The 22,694-nt window shown below is 49.2% G+C and overlaps 1 protein-coding gene across 4 annotated transcripts in view; it reads left to right on the top strand.

The window, feature by feature from the left end:
- TRIM14 (tripartite motif containing 14) overlaps positions 1-22,694 on the top strand; it is a 34,077-nt gene that overhangs the window by 4,803 nt on the left and 6,580 nt on the right. For all 4 annotated transcript variants that reach the window (XM_059657447.1, XM_059657446.1, XM_059657448.1 and 1 more), the window contains exons 3-6: positions 7,067-7,300; positions 9,869-10,031; positions 14,216-14,308; positions 16,465-17,247. In XM_059657447.1, the coding sequence (XP_059513430.1) occupies positions 7,067-7,300; positions 9,869-10,031; positions 14,216-14,308; positions 16,465-17,000 (1,026 nt within the window). In that variant the 3' untranslated portion in view covers positions 17,001-17,247. The remainder of the gene's footprint in view (positions 1-7,066; positions 7,301-9,868; positions 10,032-14,215; positions 14,309-16,464; positions 17,248-22,694) is intronic.

Raw genomic sequence — 22,694 nt, 5'->3', positions numbered from 1 at the left:
GTGGACTAAGGAGGCAGGTTTCAGCTTAGAGTAAGGAATGGTTTTCTTTCTTTTAACCTTCTCCCCAATTTTCAAACCTTTATTTTGAAATAATTATAGATTCACAGGAAGTTGCCAAGATAGTAAGTGTTGCGTGCCTTTCACCTAGTTTGCCCCAAGGGTTATGGCTTACCTAACTGTAGTACAATTTCAAAACCAGAACATTGACAGTGTGTGTATATGTGTTCTATGTCAACTTATCACCTGTGTGGATTTGAGTAACTGCTGCTGTAACCAAAATACAGAACCGTTCCATCACTACCAAGATCTACCTACTGCTACACCCGTATAGCCACCCCCACCCGGCCCCCAGCAATCCCTAACTCCTAGCAGTCACTAGTTTATTCTCTGTCTCTATCATTACAGCATTTGAGGATTCGTGACCATGGCATATCTCTTCATTAATTTAGGTCTTTGTTTTCTTTCATCAGTATTTTATAGTTTTCAGCATACAACCCCTGAACATGTGTTATTGGACTTACACCTAAGTGACTCTCAGAAAAATTAGCGGTCAGCCTTTTAAAGCTGAGAGGTATTTGTATAAAGAGTTAGACGTAGAAAAGTAGGAGGCTGTGCCCCGCTAGGCCTACATGCCCACGTGGAGCTGAGCAATGGACATGCTCATGAGAAGGACATGCGTTGCCAGTTCCCCGGCCCCTGCCTGCCCACTCTCCTTACTATGTTACCAGGCTATCTCCTGTGGGCATTTATATTTCAGTTCCCGGTCAACAGCAGATTTTTAAAAATTCGGCGATAATTCTGCCACTCCAGGCCAACCACCAGTTCACATTTTGAGGCTTTGTTTTCTTTTTTTGTGTGTGTGTGTTTTTTATTTTTGTAAATCTTTATTGTTCAGATTATTACATTTGTTCCTCTTTTTTCCCCCCATAGCTCCCCTCCACCCAGTTCCCACCCCACCCTCTGCCCTTACCCCCCCCCCACTGTCCTCATCCCTAGGTGCACAATTTTCGTCCAGTCTCTTCCTGCATCTCCCACACCCCTTTCCCCACCAAGAATAGTGAGTCCATTCCCTTTCTATGTCCCTGATTCTATTATAATCACCAGTTCATTCTGTTCATCAGATTATTTATTCACTTGATTCTTAGATCTTTACCTTTTTCTTCTTCTTCCTCTTCTTAACAGATACCTTTCAGCATTTCATATAATACTGGTTTGGTGGTGATGAACTCCTTTAGCTTTCCCTTATCTGTGAAGCTCTTTATCTGACCTTCAATTCTGAATGATAGCTTTGCTGGATAAAGTAATCTTGGTTGTAGGTTCTTGGCATTCATTACTTTGAATATTTCTTGCCACTCCCTTCTGGCCTGTAAAGTTTCTGTTGAGAAATCAGCTGACAGTCGTATGGGTATTCCCTTGTAGGTAACTGAGTTTCTTTCTCTTGCTGCTTTTAAGATTCTCTCTTTGTCTTTTGCTCTTGGCATTTTAATTATGATGTGTCTTGGTGTGGTCCTCTTGTTGTGGATTTCTTTTGTTTGGGGTTCTCTGAGCTTCCTGGACTTGTAAGTCTATTTCTTTCACCAGGTAGAGGAAGTTTTCTGTCATTATTTCTTCAAATAGGTTTTCAATATCTTGGTCTCTCTCATCTTCTGGCACCCCTATAATTCTGATGTTGGTACGCTTGAAGCTATCCCAGAGGCTCCTTACACTATCTTCGTATTTTCGGATTCTTTTTTCATTTTGCTTTTCTGGTTGGGTGTTTTTTGCTTCTTTGCATTTCAAATCTTTGCCTTGATTCTTGCGCTCCTCTGGTCTGCTGTTGGGAGTCTGTATAATATTCGTTATTTCAGTCCATGTATGCTTAATTTCTAGTTGGTTCTTTATCATAACATCGAGGGACTCATTAGATTTCTTGAGGATCTCAATAACTTTATCAGCGGTTTCTAGACAGTTCTTGAGAGACCTTAAAAGTGTGGTTCTGAACTCAATATCTTCCATTGACAGTTTTGTCCTGTTTCTTTGTATCCGCATTTTTTATGCTTTCTTGGTGCACCCCCTAGTGGTCTTTGTGTGCAGTCTTGTTGTAGTTAAGCCTTGATTGTTGTAGTTAATACTAGGGGGATTTGACCTCCAGGCCAACTGGCTGTGAGAATCAGCTGTGTCTGCAGTGGGAAAACTTCTGTCCTCTAGGGAGGTGCTAATCTAGCCTTTGCCTGAGGCTATCTGGCAAATGGCTCTGCGCAGGGCTTGGGCGGGGCGGGTCGCACAGGATCAACAGAGCAGGTGGAGGGAGCAGTTATGGCTGCTCTCAGTCCTGTCCCCAGAGGCTCTGCCTCTCAGAGTCCCAGCAACCGCTGCAAACCTCGGAGAGAAAGCTGCCCTCGCGTTCTGACCGATGCCAGACAGTGCCGCTTCTCCCGTTTGAGTCTGGGTCCCTAGAGACTTGCCCAGAACTGGAGCTCAGAATCTGAGACTCCCTGCCGATTGAAAACGACAACCACACCCTCAGCTACCAGCCCGCTCCGCACGCGTACCTCTGCACCTTTGTATTTTCCGCACTGCGCCTCCTCTGAGTCTCGTATGCTGTTCTCTTTCCTTCTAGTTGAAGAATTTCCCCTCAGCCAGTCTTCCTGTGGTTCTGGGCGACGTCCGTTCCGTCTTTTAGTTGTGTTTGTGAAGTGGTTGTTCGAGGCAGCATTCTCCGGTGTTTACCTATGCCGCCATCTTCGAGGCTTTGTTTTCTGTACACGAATACTCTTCGGTATAGTATCCAGGGTGGAGGGAGGCATGGCGGCTCGTTTCCCTGTGTGACTTGGAGTTTGTGTCATCCCCTGGCCTTCAGTGGGCGTTTTCCACGGTGCCCCACATGCCTGGGTGTGAGCAGCCCCTGCAGAGCACTGTAGCGTGAGCGTCTGAGGCGGGCTCGGAGTTTCAGCAGTTCCAGACCGGTTGTCATGTGAGTGTTTTAGTTTTGAGGGTCCGCACATCCAGACTCCAAGCCTGTTATTGGGTTTATTCGTTTGTTTTGCTAGTGGCTCTCTTTTCCCCCAAGACCTTGGATGGGTGACAAGATTCCTTGCCGCTTCCCCAGGCCAGTGGGCGAGTTTTTCTGGTGCCTGGTTCATGGATGGAACAGCTCTCTGTGACCCTGGCTTGATGCAGGAGACCCCCTCCTCGCTTCCGCCTGGAATCGGGCCAAGGGCCCTGCGCACCCCCTGACTGAGCAGGCCCCAGTGTGGGGTGTCACAGACACCTGTACGCCCATCCCTCCCGGGGGCCGCTCAGCTCCTCTTCTGCCCCCGGCTCCGACATCAAGTTCCCTCTGCTTGGGGCACCTGAGGATTTCCCTTTTTGTTGTCTGTTGGATTGTGGGGTTTTTTTTTGTGTTGTTTGTTTGTTTGTTTGCGGGGAGCGGGGGAGTTAACTCATTAAGCCGTTTTCCTAATGTTGAACATTTAGGTGATTTCCAGCTTTTCACTAATGTAAAATAGCATTGTAGCTAACATTTCTGGCACCTTGATTTACTTCCTTGGGGACCCATGTCCAGAAGTGATGCCTCTAGTTCAACAGGCACAACATTTGTGAGGATTACTGTACGTTCTGCCCAGCTGTAGTCGGCGGCCTGTGGCAGCGGGGTCTGGGGCAAGCGTGTTTCTCTGAACTCGTTTACACAGGGCAGTTGCCAGGCAAAGGCCATTCACCTGAAAATTAACCCATAAAACAGTCTTGTAAATAAGTTAAAATCAATAAAGATCAGACAATGTCCAAAGTCTGCTGTTCAGAAGCCAATGAGCAAGCCTAACCACCCACTCCCTTTCATAGAACAATCCAGGCGGACTTGGTCATTAGTCCCCAGCCCACACCTAAGAAATGATTTTCTCTGACACCCGTGTTATTAGGCTGTTTGTCCCCATCATGGCTCCTCGGGGGCTCATACATGCAGGTGTGGGGAAAATTCAACACCTGCCTGCCACCCTGACTTTTTATTCAAACTGGGATAAGATGACAGTATGCAGGGGTTGGGTGTTTTTTTTTCCTGAATCTGCCGAATATTCTACAAGGAGCTTTTGATACTTTCATAAATGAAGAAAATGCATGTATATTTACATTTAGTTAATGTCTGTTGAATCCAGATCTAGGCAGGGATTTAGAATGTGCACAGTGTCAGGCTGGAAAGCCTTGGAGATGGGGCCACCCAGGCAGAGGAAATAACTTGTCATTGGTCACATAGGAAGGTAGAGGTGGACCTGGGGCCATGGCTGTGTTTATCACGGTCCACCCAGGAAGACAGGAGCCACGTTGGGGTTTCACCCAGAGGAGATGAATGCAGGGAATGGTGACAGGCACGGAAGGGGCAGGGAAGCCAACCAGGGCGTGGTGAGGCAATTGGCCCCAGCAGGAAGCACCTTCACCCTGGGCTGCAGGGCCAAAGGGAGGGGGTGGTATTAGCAGAGTCCAGGGCCACCTAGGCAGGAGCCGGAACCTGTGGGAACAGAGGGTGGAGGGGACGCAGGGAGGCAGGATACCCTGGCTGTTCCCCTCACCCTCTGACCTCCCTCTAGTTCCTCCTCCCATTGACCAAACCAAACCCAGCCTGAGGGGGATCCTGGCCTGCGGGAGTCAGCCCTGCCGCCTCCTGAGCAGGTGGGGGTGGGGGGTGGGGGGTGGGGGGGGGGCGGGCGGGCAGTAAACAGAGCCTAGACAGGCTCCCTGGGGAGTGTGTAAGCATCTTCAGTTCCTGGCTTTATACCTTTCCCTGTGACCCACCCGAGCTGTAAGGACTGGACCACGGCATGGGGTAGGGGATATGAACCAGCCTTTGCCAGATTGAGACTAGGAAGCTGAGGGCTTGGCCTTGCTGTTGACCCTGCCCACGCCATTGCTCTCCACCACCCCACTGGGCGTGGCCATTCCTCTGCCCCTTCTTGCCAGCCGCTGCCACATATCAGAGTGCACGGATGTCATAAATAATGTGGCCTGGGCAGGGCTGGCCAGCACACTTCCTTCCCTGGTGGGACGCCCCTGAGAGGCGGTCATAACTGGATTGTCCAAAGTCATACTGTTTTCAGCAGAACGGTTCTTTCCATTCCATGTGTAAAATCCTCCACCTCCCAGGCCAGGGCTTTGTCGCTGCTCAAGTTCCTTCTCCCCCACAGTCCCTAGATCTCCTCAGCTAGACCGTCAGGCCCTGGCCCTGGCCCAGCCCCATCCAGCTGCGTCCTGACCTCAGTCCAGTTCAATCTGGGATCCGGTTTCACTTTGAACCAATGCAGCCTAAACCAGACAGCACTTCCTGTTTCATTGCCAGAATTCTACCTCTCCCTCTTTTTAAATTTTTTAACCATATTGCATAATCAGCCTCATATGCTTGCACCTGAGTTTTCTTGGGGACATTTTTAGTTATAACAATGTGTATTGCCATTAATATTATTGGGGGGGGGCGGATTATTTTGTAGCCCTGGCAGGTGTTGTTCAATGGTTAGAGCATGCCCTGCACACCGAAGGGTCTTGGATTTGATTCCCAGTCAAGGGCAAATGCCTGGGTTGTGGGTTTGATCCCTGTCCCCAGTCAGGGCGTGTGTGGGAGACCCTTCAGTGTGCGGGCTGACACTTTAATCATTGAGCAACACTGGCCAGGGCAGGACTCATTTTTTAAAAGTACCTAACCATAGTTTCATCACACCAATGAAAATTAACAATAGTTCCTTAATGTCATCAAATATCCACTCAGTGGTCACATTTCCAGTTGTCTTAGAAGTGTCACATTTTATTTGCTTGAATTAGAAATAAAGTTTCAAAATGCACTTGCTTGATGTATTTCTTAAGTTGGTGGCTCACACACTCCTCTCTCCTTTATGCTGAATCTTTTATTTAGATCTAGAGGCTTGATCTGATTCAGGTTCACATCTGTTGGCAAGACTACTTCATAGGCAGGGTTCTGTCTGAATTTATTTTTATATATAGGATAAGAGTCTAACTTAAATTTTTTGTCAAATACATGGTTAATTGCATATTGTACCAATACCATTTATTGAATAGTTCACTCTTTTCTTTCAATAATTTGAAATGCCACCATTATTGTGTGTGTGTGTGTGTGTGTGTGTAACTCTTTTATAGCTTTATAACTCTTTATTCTGTGTTCCTGACCATTTTGTCTATGCATAAGCTGTATGGTTTTAAATCCTGTAGCGTTAGTTTGTTTGATATTTAATAAGGCAACTCATCCTTCATTGATGTTTTTAAAGCAATTTTTTACTTTTCTTGTGCTTATTCTCCCCCACTGAGGATCGAGCCCACAAGCCAGGCATGTGCCCTGACCAGATATCGAACCAGCGACTTTTTGGTACACAGGATGATGCTCAACCAACTGAACCACACTGGCCAGGGCTCCCCCATGACAATTTAATATTTGTTTAATCTGCATGTTAAGACTTATTTGGAGTGTGCCCAATTTATAGACTAAGTTGGAGATAAATAGCATCTTTTTTAAAAATATTTTTTTAATTGATTTCAGAGAGGAAGGGAGAGGAGAGAGATAGAAACATTAATGATGAGAGAGAATCATTGATCCACTGTCTCCTGCACGCCCCCTACGGGGATCATCAAGCCTACAACCTGGGCATGGCCCTGACCAGGAATCAAACTGTGACCTCCTGGTTCATAGGTCGTTGTTCAACCACTAAGTCACCTTGGCTGAGCCAAATAGCACCTTTATAGTAATGAATCTTCCACAACCAAGGATATGTTTTTTCCTTCCACCCATTCAGATTATTTTATGTCTTTCAGTACAATTTTATACTTTTCTTTATCTAGGTCTTTACAGCTTTTTTTTTCTTTCAGTTTTATTTCTAGATACATTGCTATATTATCCATTATTTAAAAAGGACCTTTATTTCTCCCTGCATGTTCCAATTGGTTATGGCGGGTCCTTAGGAAAGCTTGAGTTCTTGTAAGTTGATCTTGTCCCTGACTGAACCTTGCTTTTAGATGTCGTAATAGTTTTTTCATGTTGATTATCCTAGATTTCCTAGTTGGCACTCACATCATCTGCAACGGGTTTTCTTTTTAGGCTCATGCAGAGTCAAGTAAAATCTGGCTGACAGGGAAATTCACTGAACTCAGATTGCTACTTGATGAAGAGGAAGTCCTGGCCAAGAAATTCATCGATAAGAATACCCAGCTTACCCTCCAGGCATACAGGGAGCAAATCAAGTCGTGTGAGGACCAAATTGACGTCTTGAACAGTCTCTCCGACAGGGTCTGCAGTATCAGCCAGGAGCCCGACCCTGTCCAGCTGTTGCAGGTAATGCTGGGTTTCTGCTTCACAGCTGCCACCTGCCAGCTGCCACCTGCCAGCCGCCACCCACATTTCTTCGTGGTTACTATGGCATTGAGCACAGTATTTACACACTGAGTTAATACACAGAGAATTGCCTTGTTAGCAACTAGACTTTCTTGCCCCTACACAAGTGGTCAGGAAATAGACGTAGTTAGGAACATAATGTATATCTTGGACTAATGAAATAACATTTACAGCCACCATCATGGATCTTAGCTTTAATATTTACTAGAACTCTGCAAAGTGGATAGTCTCACCCCACTTTACAAATGGGAAACTGAGGCTCAGGGAGCTGAAGTGACTCATTTGAGGTCACCCAGCGGGTAGGTGGCAGAGCTGGGACCGGAACCCAGGTTTCTCTGACTCTAAAGCTGCAGAGCATCATTGCCCAGACCTCTACCTATACAGTCTTCATTGAGACACCCCTCCGGGAGAGGCAAGGTCCTGTCAGTTACTGAGGAGACCTCAAGAGCTGGGTCGCAGTTTGCTCAAGGGGGAGAGAAGAATGGTACTCCTCGGCCACTGGGCTCCCTGGAGGTTATTACCATAACGGAGAGAGAGAATGTCTAAGAAATAGCCTCTATGATGTTCATGCCACCCTTAGTGAAAGCATGTGTTGAGGTGGTGTTCCTGCCTTCGAGGAACCAGGGGAGAAACTCCTCTCTTCTGTCGATACTCCTGGGCAGTCACCTGTGCATTTGGATTGCTTTCCACTCACGTACGTCTTCCTGTTTCCTTCTTTGCTATGGCTTCTGGGAAGCTCAGAGCTAAATATGTTTCAAGTAGCTGGGCTGTGACTTCATGGCATATGTTTTATGCCTCACCTCACTCTGTTTTCCAGCTTACGTTCTTATCCTGGTTTCCTCTTTGCTTCACTTCTCCCCCTGTAAAGGGAACTCTTGCCGTATTAGATAACCTTTGAAAGTTGCTTTAAAGGCTTCTGGGACGAGGCAGGGTAGGTATAAAGGTGGCACCTAGTCTAACCACAGGTTTGCATGGGTTCTGGCTGGGAAAATTAGCACAAATAAATTTGTCAATGCAAAACCAGTCAAGCCAGGCCCTGGTGGATATTTCCACTCGTGTGCCTTTATGTGGCCTTGGTCAACTCAGCCTGTGTCTCATTGTTAGTTAACAAAAAATGAGCAAACCTACATAGACACAGACAACAGCATGGTGACTACCAGAGGGGAAGGGAGCTGGGGGGAGGGAGGAAAGGGCAAAGGGGGATAAATGGTGATGGAAGGAGACTTGACTTGGGGTGGTGAACACACAATACAGTATACAGTTGATGTATTGTAGGCTTGTATATCTGAAACCTACATATTTTACTAACCAATGTCGCCCCAATAAATTCAAAATAAAAAATTAGCCTAACAAAAAATTCTGGGTGAGGTGCTGTCCCATGCACAATGGTTACTGTATTTTGATGCACAGGAGGGTACATTGGTTTGTTTCTTTTAGAATAATGGTACCCCTGCCCAGCTGGCATGACTCAGTAGTTGAGCATCATCCTATGACCTAGGAGGTCACGGTTCGATTCCAGGTCAGGGCACATGCCCGGGTGGTAGGCTTGAGCCCCAGTGTGGGGCGTGCAGGAGGCAGCTGATCAATGATTCTCTCTCATCATTGATGTTTCTATCTCTATCTCTCCCTCTCCCTTCCTCTCTGAAATCAATAAACATATATTTTAAAAATAAATAAATAAAAATAAAAGAATGGTACCCCTTAGGGACAGCTGATTCAAAGGGCTGCTCCATGGAAAAGAATGTTATTATTCCTCCATCACAGGTAGAGTTTCAAGGCTTTGCCATCTCTCTCTCTCTCTCTCTCTTTTTTTAATTCTCTGGTGCCAAAGCTACTGATTTCCACCATTCATCATTCCTTCCATTTGCTTGTTCATTTATTCATCAAATGTTCACTGAGCAACCTCTTCTGCCCAGGCCCCAGCTCATGGGCGGAGAGACATGCTCAGAAACAGGATTTACAACACAGCTCCAGTGGCCGAGAAAGGTCCAGTTCTGCACAGGGGATCAGGGAAGACTTCTAGGAGGAGGTGACAGTGGAGCAGGGTGTGGGAGGACCAGGAGGAGCTCACTGGGTGCATATAGAAGGATGAAGCAGAGGGGGCATTCCAGGCAGAAAGGAACCACGCGCGTGTGAGAGCTTGGCGGGCTGGAGAGCCACCTGCGCTCAGCCTGGCCGGAGGTGAGCAGAGGTGCAGGTGCAGGGGAGCTGGGAGATGCAGCTGGATCGGGAGGCCAGGGTTTGTTGATGAAGAGCTTTACATACCTGGCCATGGAACTTAACTTTGTCCCGTATAGAGATGGGGACCAGGGGAGTGTTTTGAACCGAGGAATGACAGTCTGCTGTGTGGGGCCTGCTGTGTGGGGTCTGCTGTGCGGTCATTCCTGGGGGCGGGGCCCTGGCTGGCCAATGGTGCCAGGGCAGGGTGGGGTGGGGCCTGCACTTGGTGGCCAGGGTTTGTTCCTGGTGCAGCCTTGGAGCCGCCCTGAACCCCCTGTGTTCCTGCAGGAGTTCACGGCCACCGAGCGGGAGCTGAAGCAGCAGATGCGCTTGGGGGAGCTGTGCCACCCTGTGCCCCAATCCTTCGCGCCCATCAAGACCTTCTTCAAGGGCCTCGTGGAAGCCATGCAGAGCCTGGTACAGACGCCACTGGAGGCTCGCTTGAAGGACAGTAAGTCACCGTGTGACCGAGTCTGTGTCCCTTACTCCCTTGGTGCCCTTTAACCCAGAGACAGCAGGGAAGACTGCCACCAAGAATCATGTCTCCCACACAGAGGCCTTTGGCTGGGTGGTCGAGGACTCCTGGGCTTGCACCCAACTGACCTCTGACTTCACTGAGACCTGCGCTGCCCCTTAAAGCCACACTGCCCTGCTCCTGCCATCAGTCACTCCTGGGATTCTGCCTGCTCTGGGGTCCCAGCCGGAAGGGCCAACTCCTCCTCTTCCTCCGCCTGGTCAAGTCCCACCGTCCCTGCAGCCACTGGACTCCACCCCTCTGTCCTTCCTCTCCAGAGCCCACCCCCTTTCCTGCCTGGGGTCTTTATTTATTTATTTTTTTGCCTGGGGGTGTTTTTGATGCATGGATCCTTCCCAGCCTCTCGTACATGCCTGGATGGCAAGAACCATTTTGGGTCCAGCTCTGAGGTTCCTGCAGGGCCTGAAACAAAGCAGGTGCTCAGAAATATCTGTTCATTCATTCATTCATTCATTCATCTCTGCTATTATGATTCATTCAGAGCATTTATGGAGCCCCTATTCCGTGTAAGGCACAGCTCTTGCCTTTGTGGTACTCAGTCTTTTGAGGGGAAGACAGACAACAAATGAATATATGTCAGCAGTAAGTGCTCCGAAGAAAAATAAAGCAGTTTAAGTGGAATAAAGAGTGAGGAGGAGGAGAGGAGGAAGAGGAGGAGGAGGAGGAGGGGGAGGGGGAGGAGGGGGAGGAGAAGGAGGGGGAGGAGGAGGGGGAGAAAGGGGAGGGGGAGGGGGAGGAAGAGGAGGAGGGGGAGGAGGTTGTTGTTTTTATAGGGGGAAGTGGGAAAGGCCTGTCTGAGAAGGGGGCATGTAAGCTGAGCTGAGGAAGCCTCTGTAAGCTCTGCAGAGCGGAAGGGCTCGGGGCGTAGGGGTCACCGCATGACTCTGGAGCCAGACTCACCGAGTTCCTATCCCAGGTCCACCTCTGCCCAACCCTGTCATCTTGGGTAAAGCACCTAACTTTTCTGTGCCTCTGTCTTCACATCCGTTACACAGATGGTGACACAGTTCCCCCTCACAGGGTCATTTAAGGAGAAGGAAAGGGGTAAGCGGAAGTAAGGATTAAATGAGATCTTGTGGCAAAGTGCTTAGAGTGGTGCTCAGGCATAAGCACTGTGTGAGTGAGCTACTGTTGTTGCTGTTTTTAGTCTGGGAGAATCATTCTCTAGGCAGAAGGAACAGCATGTGCCAAGGGCCCAAAGTGAAGAAAGAACTTGAGATTTGGGCACAGACAGGGGCCATAGTGACTGGGCACAGACAGGGGCCATAGTGACTGGGCACAGACAGGGGCCATAATGACTGGGCACAGACAGGGGCCATAGTGACTGGGCACAGAGAGGGAGCCATAGTGACTGGGCACAGACAGGGGCCATAATGACTGGGCACAGACAGGGGCCATAGTGACTGGGCACAGAGAGGGAGCCATAGTGACTGGGCACAGACAGGGGCCATAGTGACTGGGCACAGACAGGGGCCATAGTGACTGGGCACAGAGAGGGAGCCATAGTGACTGGGCACAGACAGGGGCCATAGTGACTGGGCACAGAGAGGGAGCCATAGTGACTGGGCACAGAGAGGGAGCCATGGTGACTGGGCACAGACAGGGGCCATAGTGACTGGGCACAGACAGGGAGCCATGGTGACTGGGCACAGAGAGGGAGCCATGGTGACTGGGCACAGACAGGGGCCATAGTGACTGGGCACAGACAGGGAGCCATGGTGACTGGGCACAGAGAGGGAGCCATGGTGACTGGGCACAGAGAGGGAGCCATGGTGACTGGGCACAGAGAGGGGGCCATAGTGACTGGGCACAGAGAGGGAGCCATGGTGACTGGGCACAGAGAGGGAGCCATGGTGACTGGGCACAGAGAGGGGGCCATGGTGACTGAGCACAGAGAGGGAGCCATGGTGACTGGGCACAGAGAGGGAGCCATGGTGACTGGGCACAGAGAGGGAGCCATGGTGACTGGGCACAGAGAGGGGGCCATGGTGACTGGGCACAGAGAGGGAGCCATGGTGACTGGGCACAGAGAGGGAGCCATGGTGACTGGGCACAGACAGGGAGCCATGGTGACTGGGCACAGAGAGGGAGCCATGGTGACTGGGCACAGAGAGGGGGCCATAGTGACTGGGCACAGACAGGGGCCATGGTGTCTGGGCACAGAGAGGGGGCCATAGTGACTGGGCACAGACAGGGGCCATAGTGACTGGGCACAGAGAGGGAGCCATGGTGACTGGGCACAGACAGGGAGCCATGGTGACTGGGCACAGACAGGGGCCATAGTGACTGGGCACAGACAGGGGCCATAGTGACTGGGCACAGACAGGGGCCATGGTGTCTGGGCACAGAGAGGGGGCCATAGTGACTGGGCACAGACAGGGGCCATAGTGACTGGGCACAGACAGGGGCCATGGTGTCTGGGCACAGAGAGGGGGCCATAGTGACTGGGCACAGACAGGGGCCATAGTGACTGGGCACAGACAGGGGCCATAGTGACTGGGCACAGACAGGGGCCATGGTGTCTGGGCACAGAGAGGGGGCCATAGTGACTGGGCACAGACAGGGGCCATAGTGACTGGGCACAGAGAGGGAGCCATGGTGACTGGGCACAGACAGGGAGCCATGGTGACTGGGCACAGAGAGGGAGCCATGGTGACTGGGCACAGAGAGGGAGCCATGGTGACTGGGCACAGAGAGGGAGCCATGGTGACTGGGCACAGAGAGGGAGCCATGGTGACTGGGCACAGAGAGGGAGCCATGGTGACTGGGCACAGACAGGGAGCCATGGTGACTGGGCACAGAGAGGGAGCCATGGTGACTGGGCACAGAGAGGGAGCCATGGTGACTGGGCACAATGGTGGGAGATGAGGTGGAAAACCTTGGAAGCTACCTTGTCAAATGGGGCTGGCAGGGTAGTGTTAGCTCTGAAGATCAGGAGAAAAGGAGAAGGAAAGGGGTGAGAGGAAGCAAGGCAGAAATGGTACAGGCACTCACTGAACACCCCTGGGAACTGGAGAGAGGTGAGGCCAGGCCCTGGCTGCAGCACAGGCTTACTTCATGAGGTAACAGAAGGCACAGCCTGGGGCCAAGGGAGCTCAGATGAAGGAAAGAGCATTCTGATGGGAAATCAGGAAGCCTTGCTGGAGGAGCTGGGACTTGAGTTGGGCCTTAGTCACTGAGATTTTGACAGAGGGAGAGCCAGGAAAGGCATTGCCAACTGAGACAAGGGAACACAATTGGGGACACTGATGCCTGCAATACAGCGGTTCTCAACCTGTGGGTCGCGACCCCTTTGGGGGTCGAACGACCCTTTCACAGGGGTCGCCTAAGATCATCGGAAAACACATACATAATTACATATTGTTTTTGTGATTAATCACTATGCTTTAATTATGTTCAATTTGTAACAATGAAAATACATCCTGCATATCAGATATTCACATTACGATTCATAACAGTAGCAACATTACAGTTATGAAGTAGCAAGGAAAGTAATTTTATGGTTGGGGGTCACCACAACATGAGGAGCTGTATTAAAGGGTCGCGGCATTAGGAAGGTTGAGAACCACTGCTGCAATAGGACTGAGCTATGGATTTTCCTGAGCTGGTTTGTCAAAGCAGATTTTTTTAAATCCTCACACAAGGATATGTTTATTGATTTTTTTTTTTTTTTCCAGAGAGAGTTGGGGAGAGAGAGAAACACTGAGGTGAGGACTCACCTCTAATTTCTTATTTTCCATCTTTAACCTGGAACTTGCATTTCTGTTCTGAGGTTGCCTCATTGCTGACTTGTTTAGTTTATAGTCGATTCTCAGGACGGTTCTGGAGGCTGCCGTCTCCTCCCCATGTTCAGGGCTCACTCACACGGACCTGCCTTTGCTGAATTTGTTCCAGACCCTGGAAAGTGTGTTTCTCCTCAGATCTGAGCGTTGTCCTGGAGTTCTCCTGTGACTGCGAATTTGTATTTCCTACCTAAATATGCATGATTTGGGGGGAAGAGAGCTTATGTGAATCTCCAGTTTTATAATAGTTTTGGTATGTTTTATAATCTGTGCTGCTTGCGTGAGCGCCGGGCACTCATTTCTGACGATTCGTTGCAGACATGAGCTGCCAGCTCTCCAGCTTCTCTAGCACCAAGCCGGACTCCCTGTTGAAAATCAGTCCCTCACCGGAGCGATCGCTCTTCTTGAAATGTAAGACCCCCAGGGGGGAGAGGGTGGGGTGCATTGGTGGTGGGGGGGGTGACAGAAATGGAGTTCCCCCCTTTTTCCCTAAGAGACCCAGATTGGTTTTTTTTTTAACCATTATTATTAGTTTTTATAAATGTAGAAATAATGTTTATTGTAGAAAAATTAGAAAACAAAGGAAAGCAAAATTTTTTTAATCACCTATTAATCATTGGAGAGCTTTGGAAATTCTTCTGCTCATATCCACCTTAGTAGATATGTAGCAGTAGATTATTACTATTATTTGCCCTTTTTGTTTTCTTTGGCATATATCGATATATTTTTTTTTAAATATATTTTATTGATTTTTTACAGAGAGAAAGGGAGATAGAGAGATAGAGAGTTAGAAACATCGATGAGAGAGAAACATCGATCAGCTGCCTCCTGCACATCTCCCACTGGGGATATGCCCGCAACCCAGGTACATGCCCTTGACCGGAATCGAACCCGGGACCCCTCAGTCCGCAGGCCGACGCTCTATCCACTGAGCCAAACCGGTTTCGGCTATATCGATATATTGAATGTGTGTTTTTTCAAACATGGTATCGTACTATACATACTGTTTTGTAATCTGTTTCATTTACTGATACATTGTGAACATCTTTGTTCCCTTAAAAAATTACACAGCTCTGGCTGGTGTGGCTCATTTGGTTAGAGCAGGGGTCCTCAAACTTTTTAAACAGGGGGCCAGTTCACTGTCCCTCAGACCGTTGGAGGGCCGGACTATAGTTTAAAAAAAAAACTATGAACAAATTCCTATGCACACTGCACATATCTTATTTTGAAGTAAAAAAACAAAACGGGAACAAATACAGTATTTGTATTTACATGTGGCCCGAGGGCCGTAGTTTGAGGACCCCTGGGCTAGAGCATCCCCTGCGCCAAAGGGCTGCCGGGTTTGATTCCAGGTCAGGGCACATACCTAGGTTGTGGGTTTGATCCTGGCTGGGGTGCAGAAGGGAGGCAACTCATTGATATCTGTCACACATCGATATTTCTCTCCCTTCCTCTCTAAAATCAATGGAAAATATCCTCAGGTGAGGATTAAAACCTCACTATGGAAAACTCCAAAACAGTGCTGAGAAAATTATTTGGCAGAATCTACTGAAACTGAATATCCACATATCCTATGATCTAGACTTTAAAAAAAAAACCAAAACTTTGTCTATGTAACAAGAACCATTATTGGGAGTTTAATCGCTACCACCTTTCTGGAGGACAATTTGGCAATATTTACCAAAGTCATCTCCGTTGACCCAGCAATTCCTCTGTTAGTAATATGTCCTAAAGAAATAATAAAATACATAAAGATGTAATCATATTAGCGTTTTCAAAAAGCCTTATGAAAAGCCTAAGTATTTTAAAGGGAGTGGGTTTAAATATAATGCACCCATACATAAAAATCTTAGGTTTGCCATTAAAATACTCTTTAAAAGAATATGATTTGATGTGGTAAAATGTTCCTAAATACATTAGTAAATTATTAAAAAGATTGTCCAAGAGCATGGATGGTATGATACCAATGTTAAGGAAAGCTATAAAGCAGCAAGTCAAAATATTGGAAGGATATACTCTCAAGTCTTTTTTTTTTTTTTTTTTTTATTAATTTCAGAGAGGAAGGGAGAGGGAGAGATAGATGGAAACATAAATTATGAGAGAGAATCATCAATCAGCTGTCTCCTGCATGCTCCCTACTGGGGATTGAGCCCGCAACCCAGGCCGGAATCAAACCCGGGATCCTTCCGTCCGCAGGCCCATGCTCTATCCACTGAGCCAAACCAGCTAGGGCTACTCTCAAATCTTAACAGTGATGGGATTATTTTTAGTTAAATTTTTAGAAATTGGCAACAAATCACATGGTTCAAAATTCAAATGGTATAACGGGTGGACAGTAAAATATGCTGTCCTTCCCATGCTCCCCCCGTCACCTCCCAGAGGCAATCAGGGTTAAAAGGGGGCTTTCCATTTCTCCAGGGCGATTTCCGGGTTTTCCCATTTTTTTTGTATTGTGAGTTTTTGTGGGTCCGCTGGCGCCAACCCGGTAGGTTTCCCGGGGGCGGGGCGGGGCGGGGCGCAGCGCTGGCCCCGCCCACAGGCGTGCGTGCTGTCCCCGCCCTCCGCAGACGCGCGCACGCCCACGCTGGACCCGGACACGATGCACGCGCGCCTGCGCCTGTCGCCCGACCGCCGGACGGTGCGCCTCGTCCTGCTCGGCCGCCTGGGGCCCGCGCCCGCGCTGCGCTTCGACACGCTGTGGCAGGTGCTGGGCAGCGACTGCTTCGCCGCCGGCCGCCACTACTGGGAGGTGGACGTGCAGGAGGCGGGCTGCGGCTGGTGGGTGGGCGCGGCCTACGCCTCCCTGCGGCGCCGCGGGGACGCCGCCGCCGCGCGCCTGGGCTGCAACCGCCAGTCGTGGTGCCTCAAACGCTACGACCTGGAGTACTGGGCCTTCCACGACAGCCAGCGCTGCCGCCTGTGGCCCCGCGACGACCCCGACCGGCTGGGCGTCTTCCTGGACTACGAGGCCGGCGTCCTCGCCTTCTACAACGTGTCGGACGGCATGAGCCACCTCCACACCTTCCGCGCCGCGTTCCAGGAGCCGCTCTACCCGGCCCTGCGGCTCTGGGAAGGGGCCATCGGCATCCCGCGGCTGCCCTAGGGCCCGATGGGCGGGACCGCCCTTAGACTTCCCGGGACTCTGGTCACACCCGACCCAGACGTGCGTTGTCCACCGCCTGCTCTCCAAGCACACCCGCCGTCTCCCCCACCGGTCACGCCTGCGGTGTCACAGGTGCTCTCCCAGTCCGGACGTGCCTTAAACATCGGTCCCCTGCTGCTCGCTCAGCAGACCTCCCCGCCCCCCAGCACTGCCTTTAGTCCGGGTTCCGGAAAGGACGCCCTCGCAGGTGAGCCCTAGGCATCCTGACCAATCACAGTACACGAGCCTCAGACCTCCTCCCTCGTACAGACCAATCACAGTACACGAGCCTCAGACCTCCTCCCTCGTACAGACCAATCACAGTACACGAGCCTCAGACCTCCTCCCTCGTACAGACCAATCACAGTACACGAGCCTCAGACCTCCTCCCTCGTACAGACCAATCACCGTACACGAGCCTCAGACCTCCTCCCTCGTACAGACCAATCACAGTACACGAGCCTCAGACCTCCTCCCTCGTATAGACCAATCACAGTACACGAGCCTCAGACCTCCTCCCTCGTACAGACCAATCACAGTACACGAGCCTCAGACCTCCTCCCTCGTACAGACCAATCACAGTACACTAGCCTCAGACCTCCTCCCTCGTACAGACCAATCACAGTACACTAGCCTCAGACCTCCTCCCTCGTACAGACCAATCACAGTACACTAGCCTCAGACCTCCTCCCTCGTACAGACCAATCACAGTACACGAGCCTCAGACCTCCTCCCTCGTACAGACCAATCACAGTACACGAGCCTCAGACCTCCTCCCTCGTACAGACCAATCACAGTACACGAGCCTCAGACCTCCTCCCTCGTACAGACCAATCACAGTACACTAGCCTCAGACCTCCTCCCTCGTACAGAAGCCAGAACTGGCTGGCACATAGTAGGTGCACAATAAAAGCGCGAATGCAGGAGAGGCACCCAGCCCTGACCACCTAACCAGTGCCCCTGGGCTCTGTCTCCTCTGCATTCGGCGTCATTCAGCTCGTCCGCGTTCCCTCCCCTCGGAGCAGCATCAAGAGCCTCTTAATAGCGCCCGCCTGAACCCTCTCCCGCCCTCCACCCAGAACCAGAGTGATCTGCCTAAAACCGCACTTAGCCTCTCGGGACAATGAAAAGGTTCCAGGGGTCCCAGGGGGGAAGAGCACGACACCGCACCTTAGCATGCCAGGCTTTTGTGGGCTGCCCTGGAGCTGCTTCTCAACTAGCTTCTGCGGCTCTTTCCAGAGACCCTCCCGCGGAGCTGTCCCATGGCGGGCCTCTGGGCCTTTGCAGCCCTCTTCCCCTGCCCCCATGACATTTATATAGGAAAGCCCTTCCTCTTTGCCTGTCTGGGTCTTCCCAAGGCTTAACCGCCCCCCAGGAAGTCTCCCCAAGCCACTAGAATCCTAGCATCAGGGCCACAAACCTGGGAGCCATCTTTCTAACTAGATCGGAAGCTTTCTGAGGGCAGCGGTGTCCTGCACTCTCCCCATCCTGAAAAGTTCAGTAAGTCCCCGCCCTCCCAGCGTCACAGAGCAGCTGGGCTGGGAGAGCCTGGCAGATCGCTCAGCCTGACCTCACTGTACATTTCGGGAGACAGGTCCTTACCTGAAAGTAAGTTGCTTAAAGTAGCCCACGGTGATTAAGGGCGGCCCAGCACTCCCGCCCCTAGGCGAGTTTCTGGTTGGCCCTTTGGCCCAGCCTTTAACCTGGGAGATTAACTGCTTATTCATTCCTGGGGATGTAGGGAAGAATCAGCAGGTGGCAGTTACTAAGCAACCTCTGGCAGTTTTCCCACTGTCTTCGAGTCAAAAGCAGAGCATGCGTGGAGTTGGGCAGCCCAGACACAGTATGCTTCTCAGATCCAGGTGTTGCCAAGGAAACCCACAGAGCCCCACTTTCCAGAAGGGACATAAGTAGAGGAGGCCAAACCAGCAGGACCTCAGGGAGCCCCCTTCCAGGGCCTGTGCCTCAGTTCTAAAGGTTCAGCATCCTGATTTGTCAAGTTCCCTAGACAGTCTTCAAGTTATACCCTATTAAATTTATCTTGTGAAGTGCTTGACAGGACAGTGGTAGGGGGAGGAAAACACAAAGCTGAGTCTCCCTCAGGGTTTAATAAACTACATGCATTAATTAGTTTGAACCATAAAATGAGAATTTCCAATAGTTTTTTTTTTTTACCTAAAAATGGCACTTTCATATGGGACAATGTAATACAATTAGAATACAAGACAGAAGGAACCTCAAAAGTGCCTTTAGTTCTAACCAAATAATTTAAAACTCTAACTTGAATAGGTGTCTAAGCACTATGCTCCAGGAATCCTGAGAAAGGGGAATTTTACTGGGGATGGCCCAAAACGGAACTCAGACAGAGGCATTCCCGACAGAGCAAGAGGGGTACACTTGACTCTACATCTCTGTTCATCCCTGCAAATCCAGACTGGTGCCCCGGCCCATAGCCAACAGGGGCCGGGTAACAATGGCCCTTGCTCTTTGTTGGGCACTGTTCTAATGCTTTATGGCTATGAACTCATGTGATCCTCACATCATCCCCAGGACTTAGAAAGTTATCCCAACTGAGGCAAGATTGAGACACACAAGTCACACAGCTAATGGAGCTAGGGTCTGTGCTTATGTCCACAAGGCCATACTGTTAGGGCAAACCTAGCTTTGGATTATCTCCCTTGGGCTCTTGAGATGAGGTCTTATACCGGGAGGGGGGATTTGAGAGTAGCAGAGACTGTAAAGGTTGAAAAATGGCTTTTATCAAATGCCTACTTTGTGCCAAGGCCTGCACCCGTTGGAAAACTGCAGTTTTGGTCCACAATCAACTCTGACCTCAGGCTAGTCACTTTTTACTTCTCGGAGCATCATCTGTAAAATGGGTGTAAAGGTCCTATCTACCAGTGCTGTGAGTCTCAAATGAGCCAACGATAGGAACTAGCCTTAAAAACTTTACAGAGCTGTGCCATGCCAGGATGTGTGAGCATCCCCAGCAGAATTCCTGTTGTGCTTAGCACTGAGACAACTGCTACTCCAAACTGCCATCTGGCAGTAGCAGGAGCTTCCTTGCATATTCACAGGAGAGGACTGAGCTTCCTTGGGGTCCATGTCTGCAAGGGTATTGATCACTCAGATTTGTAGAAATTTCTTAATTGATACAGCAAATTGCTTGCAGATATGTGTAAATGACAGCAATTTTATAATATATACGTTTACATAAAATATATTTGTCTCTTTAAAATTTTTAAATTTATTTTTCAAGAGAGGAAGGGAGAGGAAACATCAATCGGTCGGCCAGGGATTAAACCTGCAATCTGGGTATGTGCCCTCACTGGGCATTAAACCTGCCACCTTTGGTGTACAGGACACTCCAACCAACTGGGCCTGGCCAGGGCTGAATATTGTCTTTTAACCATGGTCTGCATTGGGAGTTGTTGTTTCATGTTCATGGCATCTAGGCCTGGACGGAGTCTTGCTCATTTTCCACCCCCTCCACCATTTGTTTGCAGTGGTCAGTGGGTCCCTGATTGAATATCTTCAGTGAAGGGGACTTCACCACTTCTGAAGAGAATTCACTAAGTTCTTCCTTACGTGAAAACAAACCCTGCCTCCCAGCTATTCCTATCCATGACAGTATTATGTAGCTTTTGGCATTTTTGTGATCATCCTTTACCAACACTAAAGCCATCTTTGGTTCTTTCTGGTGGGCAGGAATTCATACTATGGGGAGGGGACAGCTTGCCCCAGAAGCGAAGCTAGATGGAGGATAAGTGTGAGAGTGGGAGGCGTGGGTCTGAGTCTACCATGTTCTGCTCAGAAGCCTTCCATGACTCCCCATTGCCTATAGAACAAAGTCCAAACTCAGCAGGCTTTTAAGCCCTTGCTTCTTTCTTGACCCATTCCAAGTCCCTTCTTTCCTCTCCATGTGGCCATTCCTTGCCAGATCATCACCTGCTAGTTCCTGGACACTCTGGGTACTTCCCAAGCCTATGCCCTAACTCCATCAGTCACTTCTCAACCTGCAAGGTTGAACTAAAGAGTCACCTCCTCCAGGAAGTCTTCCCTAACTAGACCATCCCCACTTTCATGACTCTTGGAAAACATCTCAGCAGTTCATGCATATGGGGGTGCTGTTTGTGGAGGCGATTGACTGGTTCACTCACTACACATTTTCAGCTAGAGCCCAGGCCACATTCCTCTCTTCCTGACCCACATCCTGTTTCCAGGCCCTGGGACACGTCCCTCTAATGCTATGTCTCTTCTTGTTAGGAAGTTTCAGATATTTAAATGTCACCTTCTCTGCTATTGTAGAGAAAAAATGCCCTGGAATAGGAAATTTTGATGGTCTCTTCAAGGTCTGTTTATAGGGAAAAAAATGAAAGGGAGTGAGTATCAACCAGAAATAGATACTATCACATTTCAGTTCTTAGCATATCAATTTTATGGGTCTTCTTTTACACATGAGTACAACCCAGGATTCCTATCCCACCCCATTCACAGACTTGAGTACCTTTCCAGAAACTGTTTTGGGATCTGCAAGAGAAGGTTCTATACTCACAAGTAAATAAACTTCAAAAGGCTAATTTATGCATTTGAAAAGATGCAAATATACACTTTGAAACAAGAGGAGTTATAGTAAGCAAGGCCAAATGTGAACAAAGATTAAGAATTTGAAAATATATTTGAAAAGAATCATTAATCTCTATTGGTTCAAAAGAACAAAGGGGAATATGATATGAAATCTCTGTATCATATGAAATATGATATGAAAGGTTCATGCTGCTGTTCAAACATAAGACAATCTTTTTTTCTTTTTAATATATTTTATTGAATTTTTACAGAGAGGAAGGGAGAGGGATAGTTAGAAACATCGATGTGAGAGAAACATCGATCAGCTACCTCCTGCACACTCCCCACTGGGGATATGCCCGCAACCAAGGTACATGCCCTTGACCAGAATCGAACCTGGGACCTTTGAGTCCGCAGGCCAACGCTCTATCCACTGAACCAAACCGGTTAGGGCAAGACAATCTTTTTTATTAGCTGGGTTTACAATTTCATTATGGATCATAGAAGGGCTGATTTCAGCATTACCATCATATTCAAAGTCGCCACAACATGCTAACACACCAAGCCCCACATTCCCCATCTCCCTCACTCGGTTCTATTTCCCCTCTACCCCCATTGCACATACCACCTTTTACCATACTGATTTAACGACTATGTTCATGGTTTATCGTATACCGTATGTCCCCCCCTGAATGGAAGTTCCATGAGGAAGGAATTTGGACTCATCCTCAGGACCTAAAGGAGTCTGCCACGTAGTAGACCCTTCAGAGCTATTGAAAGAAGTTCTCTCTCTTTTCTCAGAGATATGAGCACCTTGGGTATTACACTGCCTGCAAGTCCCTTTGACCAATACTTTCTCTAACACCAAGTGATCACTATACAGCTAATTGAACACAGAGCCCCACAGTGGGCAGGGGATAGGGCCATGGAGAAAGACAGCTGGAGGTCTGGAAGGGAGATTTCAGGTCATTTGGGTTGCCTTTGTGGGCAATAAGAATGAAGGCTTAAAAGACAGGACCTATCCAGCCAGCACTCGTCCCTCTTGCACCCACACAACTGGAGGTGATGATTTGCTTTTGAGCCCACTTC

Source organism: Myotis daubentonii, chromosome 11 (assembly GCF_963259705.1).
Source record: "Myotis daubentonii chromosome 11, mMyoDau2.1, whole genome shotgun sequence".
Classification (NCBI taxonomy): Eukaryota; Metazoa; Chordata; class Mammalia; order Chiroptera; family Vespertilionidae; genus Myotis; species Myotis daubentonii.
This window is presented reverse-complemented; position numbering and strand designations above follow the sequence as displayed.